Genomic DNA, 19618 nt, shown 5'->3' on the forward strand with positions numbered 1-19618 from the left:
CACACAAAACTATTTTTTTCGATTTATCAAGAATTCAATTCAATCTATACCAAAAAAAAACACAAAAGATAACTTGAATTATTCGGATAATTAGGTACGAAAAAATTCACACTTCATTATACAGCTATAAAATCATATATTAAAGAAGAGTTTTCACCAAATTACCATCTTTAGTAGGCTTCTATTTAAAAAAAAATCATTTTCCTTTATATAAAAAAATTGGATTCATATTTAAAAGTCAAAAAGATTTTGGCACGTGTTTCAATGATACACGTAAGGCCTAAAGCCCCATTACATTATCTTTCCATTTTCTTTAAAGCCCAATTAGAGATGTATATATATATATATATATATATATGAATGATTGTAAATGAGAAGTGACATGAATTATATAATATATGATACAACCTTACTTTAATGACATGTCATAAAATGTGACAAGAGACAAAGGATCTCAAAAATACAAAAAATCTTACAAAGTCCAACAAGGCTGCACCACGTGGATTAAAATTTGTCCACGTCCTTTAGACTTGACAGTGACCCTCGCTTTGATTTTGTAAGGAGATAGCTATTTATTAAATATGACTTTAATATATGATTTTGGATCAAAACACTCATTCTTTAATGGCTATGTTCATGTGAACAAAAATTTGTAGGGAGAAAAAAAAAAGAAACTTGTTTTTCTATAACCTGATAAGAGAACACAAATATTTGACTTTTTAGTCGGGAGAATATGACTTGACCATTTAAACTATGCTACGGAAACTTTTAACACTTAACGATCCTAATGGAGGCTTTTCTTAAACTACGACAAAGTTGACTAATACAAACCGCCATCCAATGCAAGAGAGCCATTGTCTCTTCAGTTAAAGAGTCTGACAACAAAGACCCATTTGACTTCTTATTCGGAAGAATATGACTTGACCATTTGAACTATCTTACGCTAATACTAAACGATCATCCAATGCAAGAGAACGGTTGTCTCTTCAGTTAAACAACATTAGTTTCAATAAATCTGGACAGTGAGCACTAAAAAAAATGCCTAATCTAGTGAGGAACTACAGATGCCACAGCCTCCTATTCCATTTCCTTGAAGTTCTTCAGCTAAACCATAAGATAAGATATTTACCTCAAAAATGAAATAGGAAGCTTATGCATTTTCTCAGGTTAAAATATCGCAGCTGACAGCTCCTTCCCCAAGTTGTACAGTGGAAAACTTGGTGTTTTCTACGGCAGCTTGACTGAGAGTTGTTGCTGTCATTTCACAATTAAAATAACATTCAGAATTACACCACTGTTGAAACGAAGTTTGGACTCTATTTATAAATATTTTCAAAATATAAACAATTATGAATTCAAATGTTTACAGAAAACAAGCAAACTTTTCAAAGAAAAACTAAATGGTTCTCAAACAAGATTTAGTTATAATTTAACCTATATTATCGTAAGCTATAACCAGATTCTTGTGCAGGGTATTTTGCCTTATTCTCAGATTTATTGAGTTCGTTGAGCAGGCACACTAATTTAACAGGCCCTAGCGAAGCGACATACACTAATTTAACAGCATGCTGACGTTTTCAATATTATAGCAGTCGAACCATGTTTGAACAGATGTCGATTTTTAACAAACTGAACATGTTCAGTTTGTCGGGTCAATTTAACAGGCTCCTAGTGCATTCCGAGCAATTGTATTTGAGTAAAAGGAGTGGCATTATAAGCATCAAAGTTGATCTTTGAAAGGTCAGGTCATAAGATTGAATTTCCAGATGAAATTACAGTTATTTTCCAGTGCAAAAGAATCACAAACATTCATTAATAGAAATTTTGAAGGCCATAAATGATTACACCAACGAAAGTAAATTGTGAATTGGCAGAGCAGAGAGTTACAAGCATTCCCCCAATTCTAAGACCTCGTCGTTGCAAATCAAGAAGTTGCCAACTTGGCTGCAAATTAGACAATGTCAAGGCTAAAATGAAGAAGTGGAACTTCCCTATTTCCAAATCAGACCTATTTAAATGTCAAGGCTGGTAGGCTCACATTCGCTCAAATCATACCTCTTTAAGCACCCCCCCAACAATCGTCTGTTCAAAATTTCAGTTAATATGGACAAAAAGATAAGTTATGGTGGGATTTCATATGGAGGGAAGCTAGAGATGATATAAGGCTGTCACTTGCAAGTTGAAGATATTCATGAATCATGAAGAGCTAGCAATTTCGAGGAAGATTATTAGAAGTATAATATGGATTCACAAGTTCGGAATCACAGAAGTTCTGTAAGTCAACAAAGGTGGCTGCTCTTAGCCAGATATAATTTGCAACCGAGAGCTCCTTTGTAAGACCTATTGCTTAAAAGACTTGGAAATGGACAAAAAATCAGATAATCAGAAGACAATAGACTAGAACCCGCTCCCTTTTCCACTAATTCCTGCTATTTATTCAACCTCTAACAGTAAGGGGGAGTTGATCATTTGAGATTTAAAACTGAAATTTAAGACTCATAAGAGACATTTTTTATATGGAGGTGCAAACTGGATTCGCTGCTATAAGAATAGGGCCAGCTGAGAGGATTAAATTATTCACATTGTTATTTACACGCAAGAGCTTCAATACGCAAGATAAGAACAGAGAATAGGATCCCAAAAAGAAATCCTTATTTATGCAAAAGGATGAACCATTTATTGTATTTTTTTTTTGTAGGAAACAGAGATTATATTCAGTATTCGTTAAATTTTAGAACTTACCTGAGCTGCGTATGATGAACTTTCAGCAAGGAACTTTAGAAACTCTGCCTTTTTCCTATCGAAATTGAGCTTAGAATTGTTCAGTAATGCTTGTTCTCTCTTTATATCTTCAATCATCTTTTCCTTTTTCCACTTGAGCTCTTTCATCTGCCTCTCAGATTCAATGTAGCTTTCAGGCAGGCTTGATTTCATTGAGGCCTTCGGAAATCTCAACTGAACATCTTCCCTGATACCAAACATGAAAAAACTGAGATTAACACTGAATAAAATCCAACTTTCAATTGAACAACAAAAATAAGCCCACAAGCCATAGCAAAAATTCAATTTTTCTTTCTGAAAACGTAAAGCCAATCCTAGCACTATTGCATAGTTTTGCATCAAGAATTTTCAGGAAATGATAGATGACAGTGCTTATTAGTTTTCACCGACAGCATAAAAAGCCAAAGAATTATCGCTCGGAATCTAAACATTTGAGTAGCACAAAAATATTAAGATGTTTCGGATGGGAGTGAGTCCATGGACCAACCAATATATATCCAATTAGATTAATTGGCAAAAAGCAATTGACAAATAAAAAGAGAGATTAAACTCTAAAGCAAGGTCTACTAAATGATTCAGACAAACTTGAATTACAATTTTGAAAGAGAGCTTCATACTGATTGCCCAAGCAAAAAAGACCATTAGCCTTGATTATTCCTCCATCTAAAGAAAGTGCACCATCACTTATGCAAGGGAGAGCTTGTAGCATGTCACCTCTTGTTTTATATACTTGAAGACGAGAAAAGAGAGAATAGAACAGGGTCTCCCTGAGACCATATCCGTTGGCTGCAAAACAAAACAAGTGTGTGCTATCAATATTGATCATGTTAACAGCAAAGCCAACAAAGCCAGGTGGACACTCCCCGTTAGGTAATCTTGGCTTTAGAAGATCAAGCCTCCTTTGTGGATCATTAGGAATAAAATCACCAGCATACGGTCTGCAAAATAAAGTACTTTTAGCATTCTCATAGATTAAATCATACATAAATAAAAACTCTGAAAAATGTTTACAAACTTAAAACTCCATAATTTCAAACAGAGACAGCATATAAGAATAATGCCTCAAATGTTCAAGACAAATTACGAGAAACCGGCCATCCAAGTTCCTCCCAATTGATGCACCAAGACCATGGAGGCCAGAACTTTTGTTTATGCAACCTTCCTTGTCGTATGTTTCTAACATCTTAACTCCATCATACGTTCTACAGACAATTGCCAGCATAGTTTCCATTCCCAGGTACTCAGAGAGCAGTCTGCAATTGATTTTTTTTTTTACAAAAAATCACGTAAGTGCAAAACTATTTATATTGTTTGTTTGATTTTGTAATATAATTGAACCTTATAAGAACAAGCAATTCATAGCAGGAAGAACGGAAGGCGCATCAAAATAAATATAGTTAGAAGAGAGGCCAGACATCAAAGATCATGCTAAAAGCACACCCATCTTCCACATCCACCCTTAATGGTTTAAGCTACTCTTCAAAAAATTTGACAACCAGAAACAAATAGGAAATTATCTGATCCATTTGGCCCACCAAAAGCTGTTTTACCGTATCGGAACTGTAACAGCTTAAGCCCACCACTAGCAGATATACATAAACTTGTGGGTTTATATCATTTCCTTTTGGATAGTTAAGCTCAATACAATGTACCAAATGAGATGTAATACAAACTCAACACCTCCCAAAAAAATCACATTCCCAAATAGATGGAGGAAAATGAAATAGAAGACAAACAGACCTGCCAAGGTTATCATCATCAAGTTTTCCAAGCCGAGCAACAATGCCCAATACATCCTTGGTCAACGTAATGTTGTAAGCCTGAATACCATGATGTGTGTTCAATCTACATATAATGCCAGCAGCAGACATTTCCTGCCGCATAATCTGTTCCATCGTTTCCTCTTCGCTTTGAGGATGGGAATGAACCTCGTTTTCAGCCACAGGTGTGCCAGAAGAATGATACTTGCCTAGAATAACTAAATGAAATTCTAAGTGGATATACAAAACAAAAGAAAAGGGAATACCAATAAGTTCTAACACACAATAGTAAACAAAATACCTTGCAAATCGAGGATGGATTCATCTAATTTGTTTTTCTGAGTCTTGAGAAATTTAATGTTATCCTCGTGCTGTTTTATTTTCATGCCAAACGTCTGTAAATCCTCTTCAAGTTTCTGCAGGAATCAAGAAAATGATGCCTGAGACTCTTAATTCGCTAGCTAAAAGTATAAACAAACAAACCATTGTCAACCAAGAGACTAAAACATGAGATCCTACACAAGCATTATTTATCCATACAACAGCAATCCAAAAACAAACTTGTGTTAAAAAAAAAAAAGCAAGAGATTGAAGGAGAAAACGAAGGCCATATGAGAATGAGGACACCTTGGAGAAGTTGAAGATGTATTCCGCATGCGTGAATCCCCCATTTTGCATATCACCGCTCATTACTAAAGACTTGTCGCTCTGATCGACTTGCATGTACTGTGAAGAATCTTGAGCGGGCGATGTCGGAATCCGAATAGCCAGCTGCAAGAAAGAGTAGAATTAGAAGCCAACGCAGTCGAGAAATTCAACGAACAGAAACTATCCAGCTACAATTTCTTCAACAGAGATACAATAGGGAAAGAGAGATGCCTGCATATTGTTTTGTTGAAACATGGCCGGCTGCTGAAGTGAGTACAGGATTGAGAAATTAAGGTTAGATATGAATGCAGAATGCAAGAAATTGGCGTCAAGGCGCTGGGGATTTCAGTGAAGCGAGTCTTTCTCGGTGTTCTTCCTCCACCTCCTCGCTTCGCTCTGTGGAGGTCTGGTTCTTTACCAGTCCGGTCAAACGCCCAATTCGATTTTGTGCTTCCTCAATTTCGTTCTTTTGTTTTGTTTTTTTTTTTAGTCATCCCTTTGTAGTAATGATCCAAATATATTTTTCTTTTAAAATAAATTATAAAAATTGATATATATATACACGACAAGAATGCTTTGCCCCTCACACACCGAGACTGGGGCAAGGGGCAAGCTTATTCGTTTGAGATCCTTGGCGCGACTTGCGCCGGTTTTGGTTTAGGCATCAGAGGGGACACAAATGCTCCCCCAACACAAAAAGTTTGTAAACACGTTCACGGGTTGTTTGATGTTTAGGCATCGACAATAATCCTTCCACAAGTTCACCTATGGAAACCTTGTCACGACTTCTCCTTCCTCTAAATGATAAGGTTCAGTGGACTTCTCGCGACGTCGCAGGCAGCGAACCGCCCACGTCACCATAATCCGAACACTTCACCGAACCATTCAATCAATAGGAGCGACAGATAGTGTGTACAAAGGGCAGGGAAAGTGGGGTGAAAGTGTGAATATATATATATACACATGTATGTATGTATGTATAGTGGGGTGAAAGTCCCCTCTATGAATGATTTGGTTTGTAATCAAAGAATATTATCTCCGTTGACGGAGGCCTTTTGGGGAATCCCAATACAAAACTATTGGGAGTTTATGCTCAAAATGGACAATATCATAATTGTGGAGAGTTGTGTTCATCTAATGTGATATCAGAGTCATGCCAAAAGAATTCTCAAATATCGAACAACAGTATTGTAAGCCTCGAATATTTTGGGCAAGCAAATAGAGTCATTGATATAAACCAAAAGACATCAATCATACAATATACTTCAATGAAGATGTGAAGAAAATGTTGTCAAATTTATCAAAAAGATATTTCAATTCATGCCACATTGAAAAAGAATGAAGTTTGATGGTTATAAATGCTGGGGAGGTTACGAGTAATTTAGAGTTATTGTATTATAAGACTTCTTATTTACTTTAGGTTACATTTACATAATAGTTAATTATGGCCCTAAACTATGAATGTTACAACTCTTGGAATGTCTTTGATAATTTCATTTTTTAGGCTATATAAAGTCATGTATGTTGTATTTGTAAGCGAACTTGGAAAATGTAGCATATGTGCTTTTCTTTAGCCAATGACTAAGTTTCTATGTAGTTTAGGTTGCATGCAGAATCATTCAAGCTCGATATGATCAATCTTGCTTGTGGAGTGATTTGAATCTCAAACAAGTGTTCTTACGTTGAGATATTTGATCAACAAGAATCATTCAAGCTAGACATGATCGATCTTGCTTGTGGAGTGATTTGAATCTCAAACAAGTGTTCTTGCCTTAAGATATTCGATCAACAAATTAAACTGAATCTTACTCCCCTTGTAGTGATTTCCACGTATCAGTCATGTTTATCTAATATATATATATATATATATATATATATATATATATTATTGTCACTATTTATTTCGCTAAATTTCAATATTTAGTAATAAAAATTAATTTTTTTTTTTAGTTTAAGGACAGAATATAATATTTTAAAAATATAATTGTTCATTCTACTTTACTCTCAAATTGGGATTGGAATATCTAGCTGCGAAGAGTTATGCTAAAAGTTCTAATTTGGACGTGAAGGCTTTAATATTATAGATAATTTCGGACTAAAATGACAAACGAAAGTAACAAAGAAAATTAGATGTGAAAGATACAAGTAGAAACTCGACCCGAGCCAAAATTTAGGTTAACACGTGATGATCGAGCATGAAGTAGAGGAGAAGAGAAGAATGTGGCTCAAAGCCTAAATGATGACGATGTTGATGGATATTTCTAAAAAAAAATTTAAAACGAGACTTTTTAAATAACTTAAAAGTATTTATTATTATTATTATTATTATTATATTAATTATGTTTCTAGATACATAAAGAAAAATGTCGACACAAGAAATTTAACATCGAGATAATGAGTATGATCTTATCCATATGGTTAAAAAAACAACCTTAATTATAAGGAAATAAGTGGATAAGATTTTGATTAAAAAGGTCATTTATTTACTTTTATAATGTAATTTAAAAGGGATTTAGGATAAGGGCAGGAGAAAAAGTGGAAAAAACAATTTTACCCTTTTGAAATTTAAAAAATCACAAGAAAAGCCCTTCATAAAAATTCTACAATATAAATGGATTTAAATAATAGTTTAATTCACAAATCTCTAATATTTATCCAATTTCAATCCTTATATATTTTTTTTATAAAAAAAATAATTATATTAAATGAACAAATCAAAACATTTCAAAGTGTAATAATTATGTGATGAAAATAAATTAAAAATTTTAATTAAACAAAATTAGATTTAAATTTTGTGGATTTAGTTGCAATTAAAAGTAGTTGAGATATCTTGTTTGTTTGTTAGGTAGCTAAAGTCCAAGAGCAACCCTCACCCAAATTATCATTATTTCACTAATAAAAATATTATTTTTTAAACAGACCCAATAAAGTATTTTAAACACTTACCTATCATAATTTTTTTAATTATGAAATAATATAATTATAGTCTTATAACTAAAATAAAAAAAAAATTAAAATATAAATATTTAAATCTTCGAAGAAAGAATTAATGTTAAATGATTATCAAATGAGATCTAAATTTGCAACTTCGAATCTAAAGAATCGCTATTATTTTAATTCTATTACTTAAATATTAATGTAAATTATTGATTTATATTAACGAATTTTGATTTAATTTAATTAATTAAATAAGGACACGTAAATAATTTTTTATTTTTTATTTTTTTATCTAATATATATAAATATTTAATTAATTGAACTATATTTAAATTGATATTTAATTATGATATAATTAAAAAAATAAATATTTTTTTTAATGATTAAACTAATTAATTATTTGGGACCAATGGAAGACTCAAAAAGACAGCCCAACTTCCATATATATATCATATATTGGTTTGGGACCTAATTAGGTAATGTTTGTTTCCAAAGCAAATAAAAATTATGGAAAAATTAAACTTTTTTTCTTCATTATATCAACATTTTCATTTTGCTTCTACTATAAGGTGCTTTTGGTTTGTAATTGGATTTTAAAATTTTAATTATTATATATATAACTTTTTGAATTACGTCCTGACATAACTAAATGACTAGATATCTATGCTTCATTCAAAACTTTCATACACAATGTTTAGGATTCGTAAGACTCGATGTTCATAATTCAGTCTAGATTTTAGAATTTGGGTTCGACCCATGAGACCCTAGGGTTCTCTCGTATTTCTGTATAACTACTTTACCTACTTATTGAGTCACTGAAAAATAATGTGCACCTTGTTAGTATAGATAGTAACTACACAGTACTTAATATATGTAACCCGCCATGCCCAAAATGCATACCAAGTTTTGGAAATCTGGGTTCGACCTCTGATGACCCTGGCATTCTTTGGTATCTCCTGCAGTAGGATCACGCTACATACTTGTCAGATTTTTCGGGGTTGAGTCACTAGAAAAGAAGGTACACCTTATTAGAATAGATAGTAATAATAAATTATTTAAATCATATGTAACACGTCTTGTCCATAATTCATACCAAGTTTTGGAATCTGGGTTTAATCCCTAATGACCCGAGCATCTTCGGTATCTTCTACAGTATGACCACACTACCTATTTGTCGAGTTTCCTGTCGTCTCGATTTATTTATGTACGTACACCTCCTTTACTGAAAGGTTTAAATATTTAAAACCCAATTATAAGAGGTTAAAGTAAAACAAAATTGAAATGATTAGAGCCAAAGAATGAAGTAGGTGGTAGAAGGGTGGATGATTTTTCAAATATAGGGTTCCTTTATGGAGAGGCAAGGCAAGGGATCGAGTCAGGTGGAAGTAGCGGATGACATTAATTACTTATTTATAAACCGCTCCCACTTGTGATATGATCAGGTCCTTCAATATAAATACCATTTTGCCTTGCTACCCCTCCATGATTCCTCTTATTTACTCCTTAAGTCCTCTCATTTCCCCTTATTTACACAATCAGCCTAGGTCAAGAACGATGCAATAATGGGGAAGAAAGGAGGAGGCAGCTGGTTCTTCGCCGTCCGGAAAGCTTTCAAGCCGCCGCCGCCGCCGCCGCTCACCCTGCCTGAAACTAAGGTCAAAATTAAGCTTCTATGTCCATTAATGGCGACTGGATTTTGTTTTATTGAGTTAATTGATTGCAGAAATTTGAAGAGGATAATGGCTCTCCTGAGACGGCTGCAGATTATGAGAGGCAGAGCAATAATTCCACGCCATTAACGGCCGGTGATAGAAACCATGCCATCGCGGTTGCTGCTGCCACTGCTGCAGCGGCTGAGGCGGCGGTGGCGGCGGCTCAGGCGGCGGCGAAGGTTGTTCGTTTGGCTGGCTATGGCCGCCCGTACTCTAAGGAAGAAAGAGCTGCAACTGTTATTCAATCTTATTATAGGGGTCACTTGGTAAATATATATTTTAACTTTTTTTTTTCTTTCTTTCTTCCATTTTAAGAAATTAGGCTCGACATCATTCATTACCAACCAATTATAATTTTTTAAATATTATCTTTTTATTAATTTAAATTAATAAAAATATGTATGAATTTTGTATTTACCTATCAAAAACATTCTTTCAAAAATTCACAATAATATCTTTAAATTTTATATAAAAAAAAATATTAATATTTTATTTCAAAAATACCTTCTTTTTTTTTTAATATCTTTAAAATTTTAAAATTATATTAATATTCTTAAATCTAGTAGTAATTTGCACTCAAAACATGTTTAAAAAATATTAATAAATTTTTAAAATTAATTTTAATACCATCCAATTTTGATTTATGAGATATAGATAAATAATTTTCGTCCCTATATTGACGATAACAATTTTTAATTCTTTTTATTATTATTTTTTAATAAAGGTAAGAGTATTAATACTAGTTTAAAAAGTTATAGATATATTTTTTTAATCGGGATACTAATGGTGAGAGTTTCTAAAACCATATTTTTAATTTTTTATTTTTTAAAGTATATGGATATTATTGAAATTTTTTAAAACAAGAATAGAAAATTTAAGGATTAACTTAAACGTTTTTACTAATACTTTTGTTCCATCTTTTTTGTAGGCTCGATGCGCTTTGCGTGCATTGAAGGGTTTAGTGAGACTACAAGCACTAGTTCGAGGCTACAACGTACGTAAACAAGCACAAATGACAATGCGATGCATGCAAGCATTAGTTCGAGTCCAAACTCGAGTTCGAGCCCGAAGGCTCCAACTAGCACACGACAAATTCCAAAGAAAAGTCGAAGACGTCGAAGTAGAAGAAGAAAGATTCAAACAAAAACATGAGAAACTAAAGATTCCCAACAAAAGATGTGAAATGGAAGCTCAAAGTTTGAAGAAAAATAGGAAACATGAACCCGGTCCGGTTTATGAAAGCGAAGGTCGTCGTACGACTCAATGGGGTTGGAGTTCACTGGACCGATGGATGTGGTCTCAGCCTTACCACAATCAGGAAGACATGTCGGAGAAGACCGTTGAAATGAACTTGGATTCAGGCCCAAACTCGGCCCATATTCCGAGCTACATGGCCCCAACTCAGTCGGCCAAGGCTAAGGCGCGGAGTTTGGGTCAAGTCAAGCCGCAGAGCCCAGTTTTGAGCCCATTAATGAGGAAAGGTTGGGTTTCCGATTCGTCGAGTTCTTCAGTGAACCAGGCCCAATACGGCCCAATAAGCAAGAGTAATGGGAAAAGCACTCAATTCCATGATGGTGGGAATACAGGCCTCGGCCCAGATAACTACGTGGACGAAGAGTGGGCCTTTCCCCTTGGAGTCCATGGTTGGAGATGATTCGGTGAAAATGGGCCTCGTACTTCGGCCCATATTTGTTTGCAGAATGTTATTTATTGGCACTCAGTTGATATGAACATAAGACTGTGCTTCTTTTGCCATTATTTCCATATTTGATTGATTGGTTTGATACAATATATATATAAATAATTATATATATATATGTCTTTTTTTTAAATGATTTTTTTGGTCCCGAGGTTCGAGCTAAATTAGGTTGTCGGATTATTTTTTAATTATTTTTAAAAAATACTATTAATAACGTTAAATATTCTTAATTTTAAAAAGTATGGTTTGATTGTAACCCTATTTTCGAGTTAGTTGGGTTGACCTGACCAAAAAAATGTAAATCCCAAATGGAATCGAGTTGGTCGAGTTATTAAGTCATATGAACACTCCAGTGAACCTTATCTTGTTTTGTTGCGGTCAGATTTAGGCCAACATTAAAATAATAATAATAATAATATACATTAAAAAAATTATTCTTTTATTAGAGAAAAAAAAAGTTTAAAGAAGATTATAATTTTTTAATTTAAAAAAAATAATTATTTTATTTAAAAGAAATTATGGATTTTGGGTTGGTTTTGACTTTATAAGAATAGCACTAGGAAAGAAGTAGATTTTTCGAACAAGTGGGTCATGAATCTAAATTTATTTAAATAAATAAATAAATAAAAGAAATTGGTGCAAAATTAAATCATTGTTCAATTCATCCATTTAATAACAAAAATAAATTCGTAGGCCTTCCGTCATTTATTCCATCGTCGGTGGGTGCCTTGCCTCTTCCCATTTTTAAAATTATATATATTTTAAATACACCAATTATGTTATATTTTTTAAATTATAATTTGACCATAATTTTATTTTATTTTTTTTATTTTAAAATATATCTTACAAATTATGTATTTTCTTTAAAATGTTACTCATTTATAACCTATAGACTATGTATTTTTTAGTTTAATAATATGAGCCAAAATATATAAATTATTTAAAACAAAATAAAAAAAATTAATTATTGAGGGTTAATTTGTCAATTCTATTTTATTTATCATCTTATTTGTCAATTCGTGTTTAAAGCTTAATAAGAAATTATAAATAATAATGTTTTTTTTTATATATAATATGTCATAACTAATTAAAAGTAATATGAAAAGGGAAAAAATAAATAATTATATTGGAAATAAATTCTTAAATGAGCTTTTAATTTTCGAATGTTCATATCACTATTGAGGCAGAGATGTTGACAGAAATAATGAGGCTGATTTTATTCATAAAGAAATTTAAATGAAAAAAAAAACATGAAAAAATAAGAGAAATAATTAAAAAAAAATGTTAAAATTAATAGATATGAATTTTTCATGCAATAAATAAATCGTAAGTATTTTTATTAGTAATAAATTTTTTATATAAATAAGTATTATTATTAGTAATGCTTATTTCACTTGATAATAATTTTTATTTTGTTTTAAAAAATTAAGTTAAAAATAATTAGGAAATTTAAAAATAAAAATTTAATATTTAATATTATAAAGATTTATTTTGTTTTTATTTATTTATTGTTTATTGTTTAATAATAAGAATATTGGAGAATTTCAAACTCTATTAAACGCTCAACCACCGCACTCACACAAACTCACTCTATTTCCTGGTCTCTACCCCATGTGGTCGGAGCCGCCGCACACACCGGAGCGGAGCTCTACGCCGTCGCTAGTTTTCTCTCGGCTTCCGCCAGAGCCACCGTGGATGCCGACGCCGCCTCGTTTAACTTTGGCCTCCGTTCCCTTTTTGTGGGAGGAGGCGCCGGGTAAGCCCCGACCATTCGCCGGATCGGAAATTCCGTGGCTATCGCCGCCGCTGGGGGACCTTCCTCCGCCGCCTCGGCTGTTGAATGAAGCCATACAGAGCACTCTGCTGTCGCCCACGACCGTGCTCGACGGACCTGAAAGGGCTTATGGATCAAAAAGATGGGGTAGTTTCAGAATGTGTAAGGAGCTTGTCGGCGGCGGGAACGACTCTTTGGCCACCGTTGTCGACGGCGGCGGCGGTGGAAGCGGGAGGTTTGGAAAGAAAATAACTCCGTCACTGTCGGTTTCTTCTTATGGAAGATCACACTTCTTGGTAAGTCCAAATATTTCAACTTTTTTTTTTCTCATTATTTTTTAAAAAATGTGAGTAGGTAATATTTGTTTTGTTATGCTAAATATTTTATAAATAATAATAATAATTTATTCTTAAATTTAATAATGTATATTATTTTATTTATTTACCCTTAATCGGGGTTATTTTTCGATCTTTTAACTAGAAAAATCGAACAATATCAATTGTAACGACTTGACTGAATTACAGGTGAAGATTTATGAAAAATTTAAGCGGGTTTTCCCATGGAGACGAAGGCGAAGATGATTAACTTCTATTTCAAAGTAATAATTAATTATAAGTGTATGACTGATTTTAGTTATATTTAAGAAATAATTTAGTTTGTATTTTTATGATAGTAAATATATGTTAATAGGATATTAGCTATGTGTAATAAATGAAATTTGATTTGGCAGCATATTAATTAATGAAATTAGGGTAGTTGGTGTGTTATATGCTTTTGATTCTCGGTATTTCTTATGATATGGACACTTATATATTATATACTTGAAGCCTTAACGATTTAATGACTTACGTAAGAGAATCTCTGTGAATTTTGGAAGTATTACTATATGATGGAGGAATATTGTCTTGAGAATTCACTCGTTGACTCGACCCAAGGTGGGACTTAATCATGTACCATGGTGGGGTGGCTCAGCAAGGTCGGTATCCTTCCTACCGAGCCAATTTCCTTTAATTAGAGTGATCTCGATGATATGTCCTAATTCTCTCGTGGTGTCTTGTGCACAAATCTAATATCAATGTAAATCGGAAGATGCTTGGTTCAGTTCATGCATGAATATAGCCGACTTTGACACAAGGTGTTGGACTATCATATGTCGAGAAAGATCGTAAGTTAAACATAATCAACACGGCTCTACATTACTTTTGAGTGAGTTGCGACCTGTGGTTTGAGAAACTTTAAACATCTCCATCGTGGTCGACATTTCTAAGTGAAGCGAATTGACCTATCACGTGGCATTTGGGGAATGATTCAACTTACAAATACCTGCTGTCGAGGCGTTAGCCGAACCAATACCTGCTGGTTCAACTGGGCTTCAACCCAAGGCATATTTTGTCATGTAGGGTAGAGCATGGGAGCATATTGGTATATTCCAAAGGCATATTTTGGTCCTATTGCTTAAATTTCTCTCCAAATCCACAATTTTGAGTTCATTTTCTCTCATTCTTTTAGATTCCATCTTGCAAAGCAGCCATCTTATGAAGGCAACCTCCTCTGCCACGACTTTCCGGCAACTCAATTCCGAATTAGATCCAAAATTGACGGGTTAGTATGAGCTTATCTATGCAGTGCTCTTAATGATATTAGAATCGATCTCTATTTGGTTTCTTTCTTAGTAATAGGTTTGACAGACGCTAAACTTTCAATATGGATAATTATGTTAGATTTAGTAAAATTCGAATATTTTACGATATGTTGTTGATGTCTTGATTAGATGAACTATAAAACGAATTTTAAACAGAGAATAATATGCATTTAGTGGTATAAGATGAACAGGATGAACAGTTTTATAGATTATACAGAAGAAGGGAGGGTATACCAGGCTTTAACATTGGCCTTTTGTTGGATTATCTCCCTTGTTGATATAATTTCTCAATATTGCAAGAGAATTCATTCCCCATCTTCACTTTGATGATTGGATCATTGCCTATCAGATAGCAAAGATGAACAGACCCTGCAACAAAGTTGAAGCAAAGAACAAACTTGAGACCTCTTATAGTTTGAGTTCAATGGAAGTAAAGGGCTATCGTTTTTTTAATCTTTATGCGTATCTAAACCAGCTTGAACGCACCTTAACTATTTTCAAAAGTTTTTATATTATTTACACGACCGTTGTTGGGACAATCAGATAACTCACTGGTAAAAATTTAGTCTTTGGAACGATTCTTCACGTAAGGGAGGGCCCAACTCGAGCTGGTTTCAAGCTTTTGAAGGTGTCCCGGAGATACTCGAACATGAAAAGAATCAGACCGAAGAGATACAGGAAGAAAAGATGCAGTCTCTCCAACAAGAAAGGTTTGGTGGAGACAGTGCTTCCTCCTCCTTCAGTTTTTAGTGTTATTAATGACATTCTCTCCTCCATCCACCCTGTTAGAAACAATGGATTTTTCAGCATTTTCAAGTAGCAGATACTGTCCTCTTTGGACTTTCTCTTTCGAGTTTTCCCTCAAAGTTTTTAAAACGTGTTTGCAAGGGAAAGGTTTCCACACCCTTATAAAGAGTGTTCGTTCTCCTCCCCAACTAATGTGGGATCCCCCAGGAACGAAAGAGAAAAAAAGTTGACTGCTAAAAGAAAAAAAAAATGCTCACATGAGCTCTTCTTTGGCAAGTTTGTCCAGTCCTGTGGGCTCATCTTCGTTTCTGAAGCTCTGATTAAGTCAAGAAGAGCTTGATTTACCTGAATTTTCACACAAAAAAATAGAAATGTCTATCAGTTTCTAGTGAAAAACACGGTTTCGATCGATTCTGATTAAGAAAAAGTTATACCTCTTCGGTTCTCTCTCGACTAACTAAATGACCTCCATGAAGATCTACCATTCTAGCAACAGGATAAAGCTTCTCTGCAAGTTTTCTAGCATAGTATATTTGAGCAATAACATCTTGCCTGATCATCGAAAACCAATCATCGTTCGTAAAGTACGTCGATGCAGCAAATGTTAGATGATAGAAACATGTTTATGTTCATACAGATTTGGATGTCAGCCATAAGTTTCGTAGCGATTAACCGACATGATTGTTTACCTTCCATGAATGACTGATACAAGAAATCCAGCAGATTGAAGGCATTCGATCTCTTTGTTCGTCACTTTATGCGTCCAGCATGCATTGACTTGACCAGCAAAACCATAATCAGTCTGCATTCCTGTTGCTGATATACCTTTAACATATTCCTGCAAATGATTGTTTCAAGTTCACTAAGGCTCTAAAGCTTAAAGTATGTATTTATGTGTATGCGTATGTAATGATTGACCAGAGCTATTGAGGCATTGATATAAACAATCAACATATGAAGATAGTGTCATAGAATCAACTACACCTTTAGTTCTTAATAAGTTTTTCAAACATTCAGAAGTCTCTCAATATATGCTCATGGTTTAAACAAAATCCATTCATTTTGGCAGAGTGCTATCTAGGCATACATATATTAACATGTTCAGGATGGGATTATTATTATTTTTTAGTACAACAAAGTGGGGCATGTCGATTCGATCCTCCAACCTCAAGGAAAGGATTACATGTCGATCACGACCGACTTCGGCAATTTGAGAAGGGATTAGTTTTGCTCACGAGTTGAGACTCAATCAGACCCCTACTACAACAGCCATTGGTTCTTTGTCTTACTTATTCCTCTAAGTTAAAGTCATTTTCATAAGGAGGTTCAAAAGAATTTTCTTGTAAGAGGGTTTGTGGATGTCGGACTCCTCCTTTTCATTCATGATTAGATTCCATACACGACGCTCATTGCCATAAACACTTGGCTATTGTCAGGTAATACATGGTTTACTTTCGTTTCTGTGAACGTGGATATATATCGGTATCACCGAACATGTATCCATATGTTTGTGATGGAATGTTGTAAAGTTCCAAACTAGTTGACAAAGAAAACTATAACCCAACAAGGTAAGCTTCAGAATCCATAAAAAAAGACACTTCTAGCTCCCATATTCCCTCCTTTTTTGGGGAGGTTTCAAGAGGAGAGAGCAGCTAGAAAAGACGGAGTGGGAGTGGGAGCGGGAACGGGATACGAGCAGGTTTAATAAAAACCAGAATCCAACTAACAAGGTATACATAAAACCAGTTAAGAATGATCCTCCCATCATTACATACCCGATATAATACCGCTCTTCTTGTTTCAAATCCGACGAACTCCTCAAGATATTCCTGCACCACAATATACAAATTTTGTTAAAACTATTCATCGACTCATCCTTGTTTAAAGTCGGGTCGCAGATAACAGAAGACGAACATGATGATTAACTTTACCTTTGAATAGTGTGTATCCAAATCAACACTTGCCCTTTGTTCAGGAGTCTTGGCCTTTAAGAATCGGACTGCAATGTCGAATGTTTGCCTGTCAAGCTACAAGAATAATTTGTTCCTTAAGAACCAGCTCAACCACAACAGAACAGCATTTTGGTTGGATTCCTTAAAGTAATGTAATGTTTTCTGAAGATTATGTTACAAACAAGCAGCTAAGAGTCGCAGCACTAAACGTTTATTAAGGTACCTTGGGGCAACATTGGAAGCCTCCACCAGTGACATTGAGCATGGCCAATGACTTGACTCTTTCAGGCGCAATAGCAGCTAATTTGCAAGCTATCATACCTCCTATTGATAGAACAAAACATTAATAACTATATCTTGTTCATGAATCATTGAGCAGAGTTACAAACAAACTCACTCACCCATGGAATGACCAAAGACATGGACCTTTTCCCATCCCAAATGATCCAATAAGGCAATGGCATCCTGGGCCATTATCTTTGTTCTGCACAACCAAGAAGAAAAAAACAGGGGTTTATCCTTTTCTTTCTCTCTCGCTCAGGGTATTGGAAAATTGGCTTAAATCCTGAATTCTAATTGATTTCTCAAGACAAGCAACTAAGATAAGAGAGATTGAGAGAAGTGATTCATAAGTAATAGATTGTGGAACTCACGTATATTCAGATTTTTTGGTGGGGGCGGAGCTTCGGCCCATTCCCCGATTGTCAAATGCACAAACTTCGATTCCTCCGCCATCTTCGAAGCTGGCTTCTTCGCCGTCGTCCGCCGCAATCTGGTTACCGACGGTGTTCCGATTGCCGTGGTCATTCGGCACATCGGTGCCTGTAAGCCCTTTGATTTGGAGGTTCCATGAATCGTGGGTTCCGGCCAATCCTATCCATTATTGATTCATCCATTTAAGCGCTATCAGAATGAAATTCGAAAAAAGCAGAAATCGAAAGGGGAAAAACGGAAAAATGGAGCAATCTTGAAGAGACCTATTATGAGGAGGACCTTGGTTGATCCGCGTCCGTAAGTTCTGTAGAAAATTTTGATTGCTGTGTTGATCTTGGCGTCCTCCGCGCCTGTGGTGCTGGTGTTAATCTCAATGAACGGCATATTTGGAAGCAGATGAAGAAGACGAAGAAGAAAATTGGGGATTTTGGAAATTGGATTGTGGAAGAACCCGGAGAGGGTATTGAGTGGTTGGCGCGAACACGCGGCGGATACATATTGGGAACCAATCAAAGAAGGTCGGTAAACAGCCAAAGGTCAAACGGACGGTGGCGGAGCTTCATTTCCCTTTTGACTTTCAAAAAGAAAAAAATATATATATATATATATATAAATTATCGGAATATTAATATCTTATAATGTTGAAAAATAATTGACATGACACTCACTTTGACTTTTTTGGCTAAACTTTCTAAAGGATTTCCTTCTCAAGTTTATTATTGTTATATTTAATCTTACTTTATAATTAACTATTTGATTAAATTTATAATAAGTAATTTAAAAATTACAAAACGGTATATTTAATTAGTTTTTTTTTTAATAATTAGTATGAATTTAAAAATAAAATATTATAGGAACTAATAACAATTATAATAATTATGCTAAAAAAGAGACCATATCTAAAATTAGTTTATTTGGTTAAAATATTGATATAATATTAACCTTATAATGCATCAATAAGTTTTATTTATTTATTTATTTATATATATATATATATATATATATATATAGTTTATAACTTGTTTGAACACTAGAAGTAAGAATCAGTAAAAAGAAAGAAAAAAAACTTTATTCTATGAGCACAAAATCAAATTTTTAACAAAAATAAAATTTTCGATTTTATTTAATGTAATGAGTGACATTGCTTCTTTGACACAATCCAACCCGAATCCAGGAATCCTCGATTTGATAATGATCGAGTGACATTGCTTCTTCGACTTAAATCGATTTGATAATGATGACATTGCTTCTT

General features: G+C 34.0%; 4 protein-coding genes and 1 long non-coding RNA gene across 8 annotated transcripts; 3 read left to right on the forward strand and 2 right to left on the reverse strand.

The window, feature by feature from the left end:
• Positions 1–762: 762 nt before the first annotated feature.
• On the reverse strand, positions 763–5658 carry LOC111459218 (protein DEFECTIVE IN MERISTEM SILENCING 3-like). 4 transcript variants are annotated; one of them, XM_023102007.1, is made up of 8 exons: positions 5421–5655; positions 5169–5312; positions 4843–4957; positions 4522–4750; positions 3843–4034; positions 3399–3719; positions 2743–2968; positions 763–1254 (listed from the first exon to the last, which is right to left on the reverse strand). In XM_023102007.1, exons 1-8 carry the CDS (start codon positions 5442–5444, stop codon positions 1228–1230), a joined length of 1278 nt encoding a protein of 425 aa, XP_022957775.1. In that variant the 5' UTR covers positions 5445–5655; the 3' UTR covers positions 763–1227. The 4 variants fall into 4 exon arrangements, with proteins under 4 accessions (XP_022957775.1, XP_022957774.1, XP_022957777.1 ...); XM_023102006.1 differs by having other exon boundaries at positions 4522–4759; XM_023102009.1 differs by lacking the exon at positions 763–1254 and having other exon boundaries at positions 2861–2968; positions 3376–3719; positions 4522–4759; positions 5421–5658.
• Positions 5659–9565: 3907 nt separating this feature from the next.
• Positions 9566–11627, forward strand: LOC111459542 (protein IQ-DOMAIN 1-like). Its single transcript, XM_023102495.1, has 3 exons — positions 9566–9781; positions 9850–10104; positions 10767–11627. Exons 1-3 carry the CDS (start codon positions 9689–9691, stop codon positions 11490–11492), a joined length of 1074 nt encoding a protein of 357 aa, XP_022958263.1. The 5' UTR covers positions 9566–9688; the 3' UTR covers positions 11493–11627.
• A 1485-nt stretch (positions 11628–13112) lies between these two features.
• Positions 13113–14074, forward strand: LOC111459844. The gene is made up of 2 exons (XM_023102925.1): positions 13113–13607; positions 13836–14074. The coding sequence occupies exons 1-2, from the start codon at positions 13149–13151 to the stop codon at positions 13890–13892; spliced, it is 516 nt and encodes a 171-aa protein (XP_022958693.1). The 5' UTR covers positions 13113–13148; the 3' UTR covers positions 13893–14074.
• Positions 14075–14204: 130 nt separating this feature from the next.
• On the forward strand, positions 14205–15329 carry LOC111459845. Its single transcript, XR_002713340.1, has 3 exons — positions 14205–14733; positions 14821–14913; positions 15303–15329. It is a non-coding gene; the product is annotated as an uncharacterized LOC111459845 (long non-coding RNA).
• LOC111459843 (putative aminoacrylate hydrolase RutD) lies at positions 15084–18930 on the reverse strand. Its single transcript, XM_023102924.1, has 11 exons — positions 18630–18930; positions 18306–18525; positions 18054–18136; positions 17876–17976; positions 17632–17727; positions 17476–17529; positions 16390–16538; positions 16135–16252; positions 15958–16045; positions 15509–15735; positions 15084–15325 (listed from the first exon to the last, which is right to left on the reverse strand). Exons 1-10 carry the CDS (start codon positions 18748–18750, stop codon positions 15536–15538), a joined length of 1230 nt encoding a protein of 409 aa, XP_022958692.1. The 5' UTR covers positions 18751–18930; the 3' UTR covers positions 15084–15325; positions 15509–15535.
• Between the last annotated feature and the right edge of the window lie 688 nt (positions 18931–19618).

The sequence above is a fragment of the Cucurbita moschata genome, unplaced genomic scaffold (assembly GCF_002738365.1).
Source record: "Cucurbita moschata cultivar Rifu unplaced genomic scaffold, Cmos_1.0 Cmo_Scf00022, whole genome shotgun sequence".
In the NCBI taxonomy this organism is placed as follows: domain Eukaryota; kingdom Viridiplantae; phylum Streptophyta; class Magnoliopsida; order Cucurbitales; family Cucurbitaceae; genus Cucurbita; species Cucurbita moschata.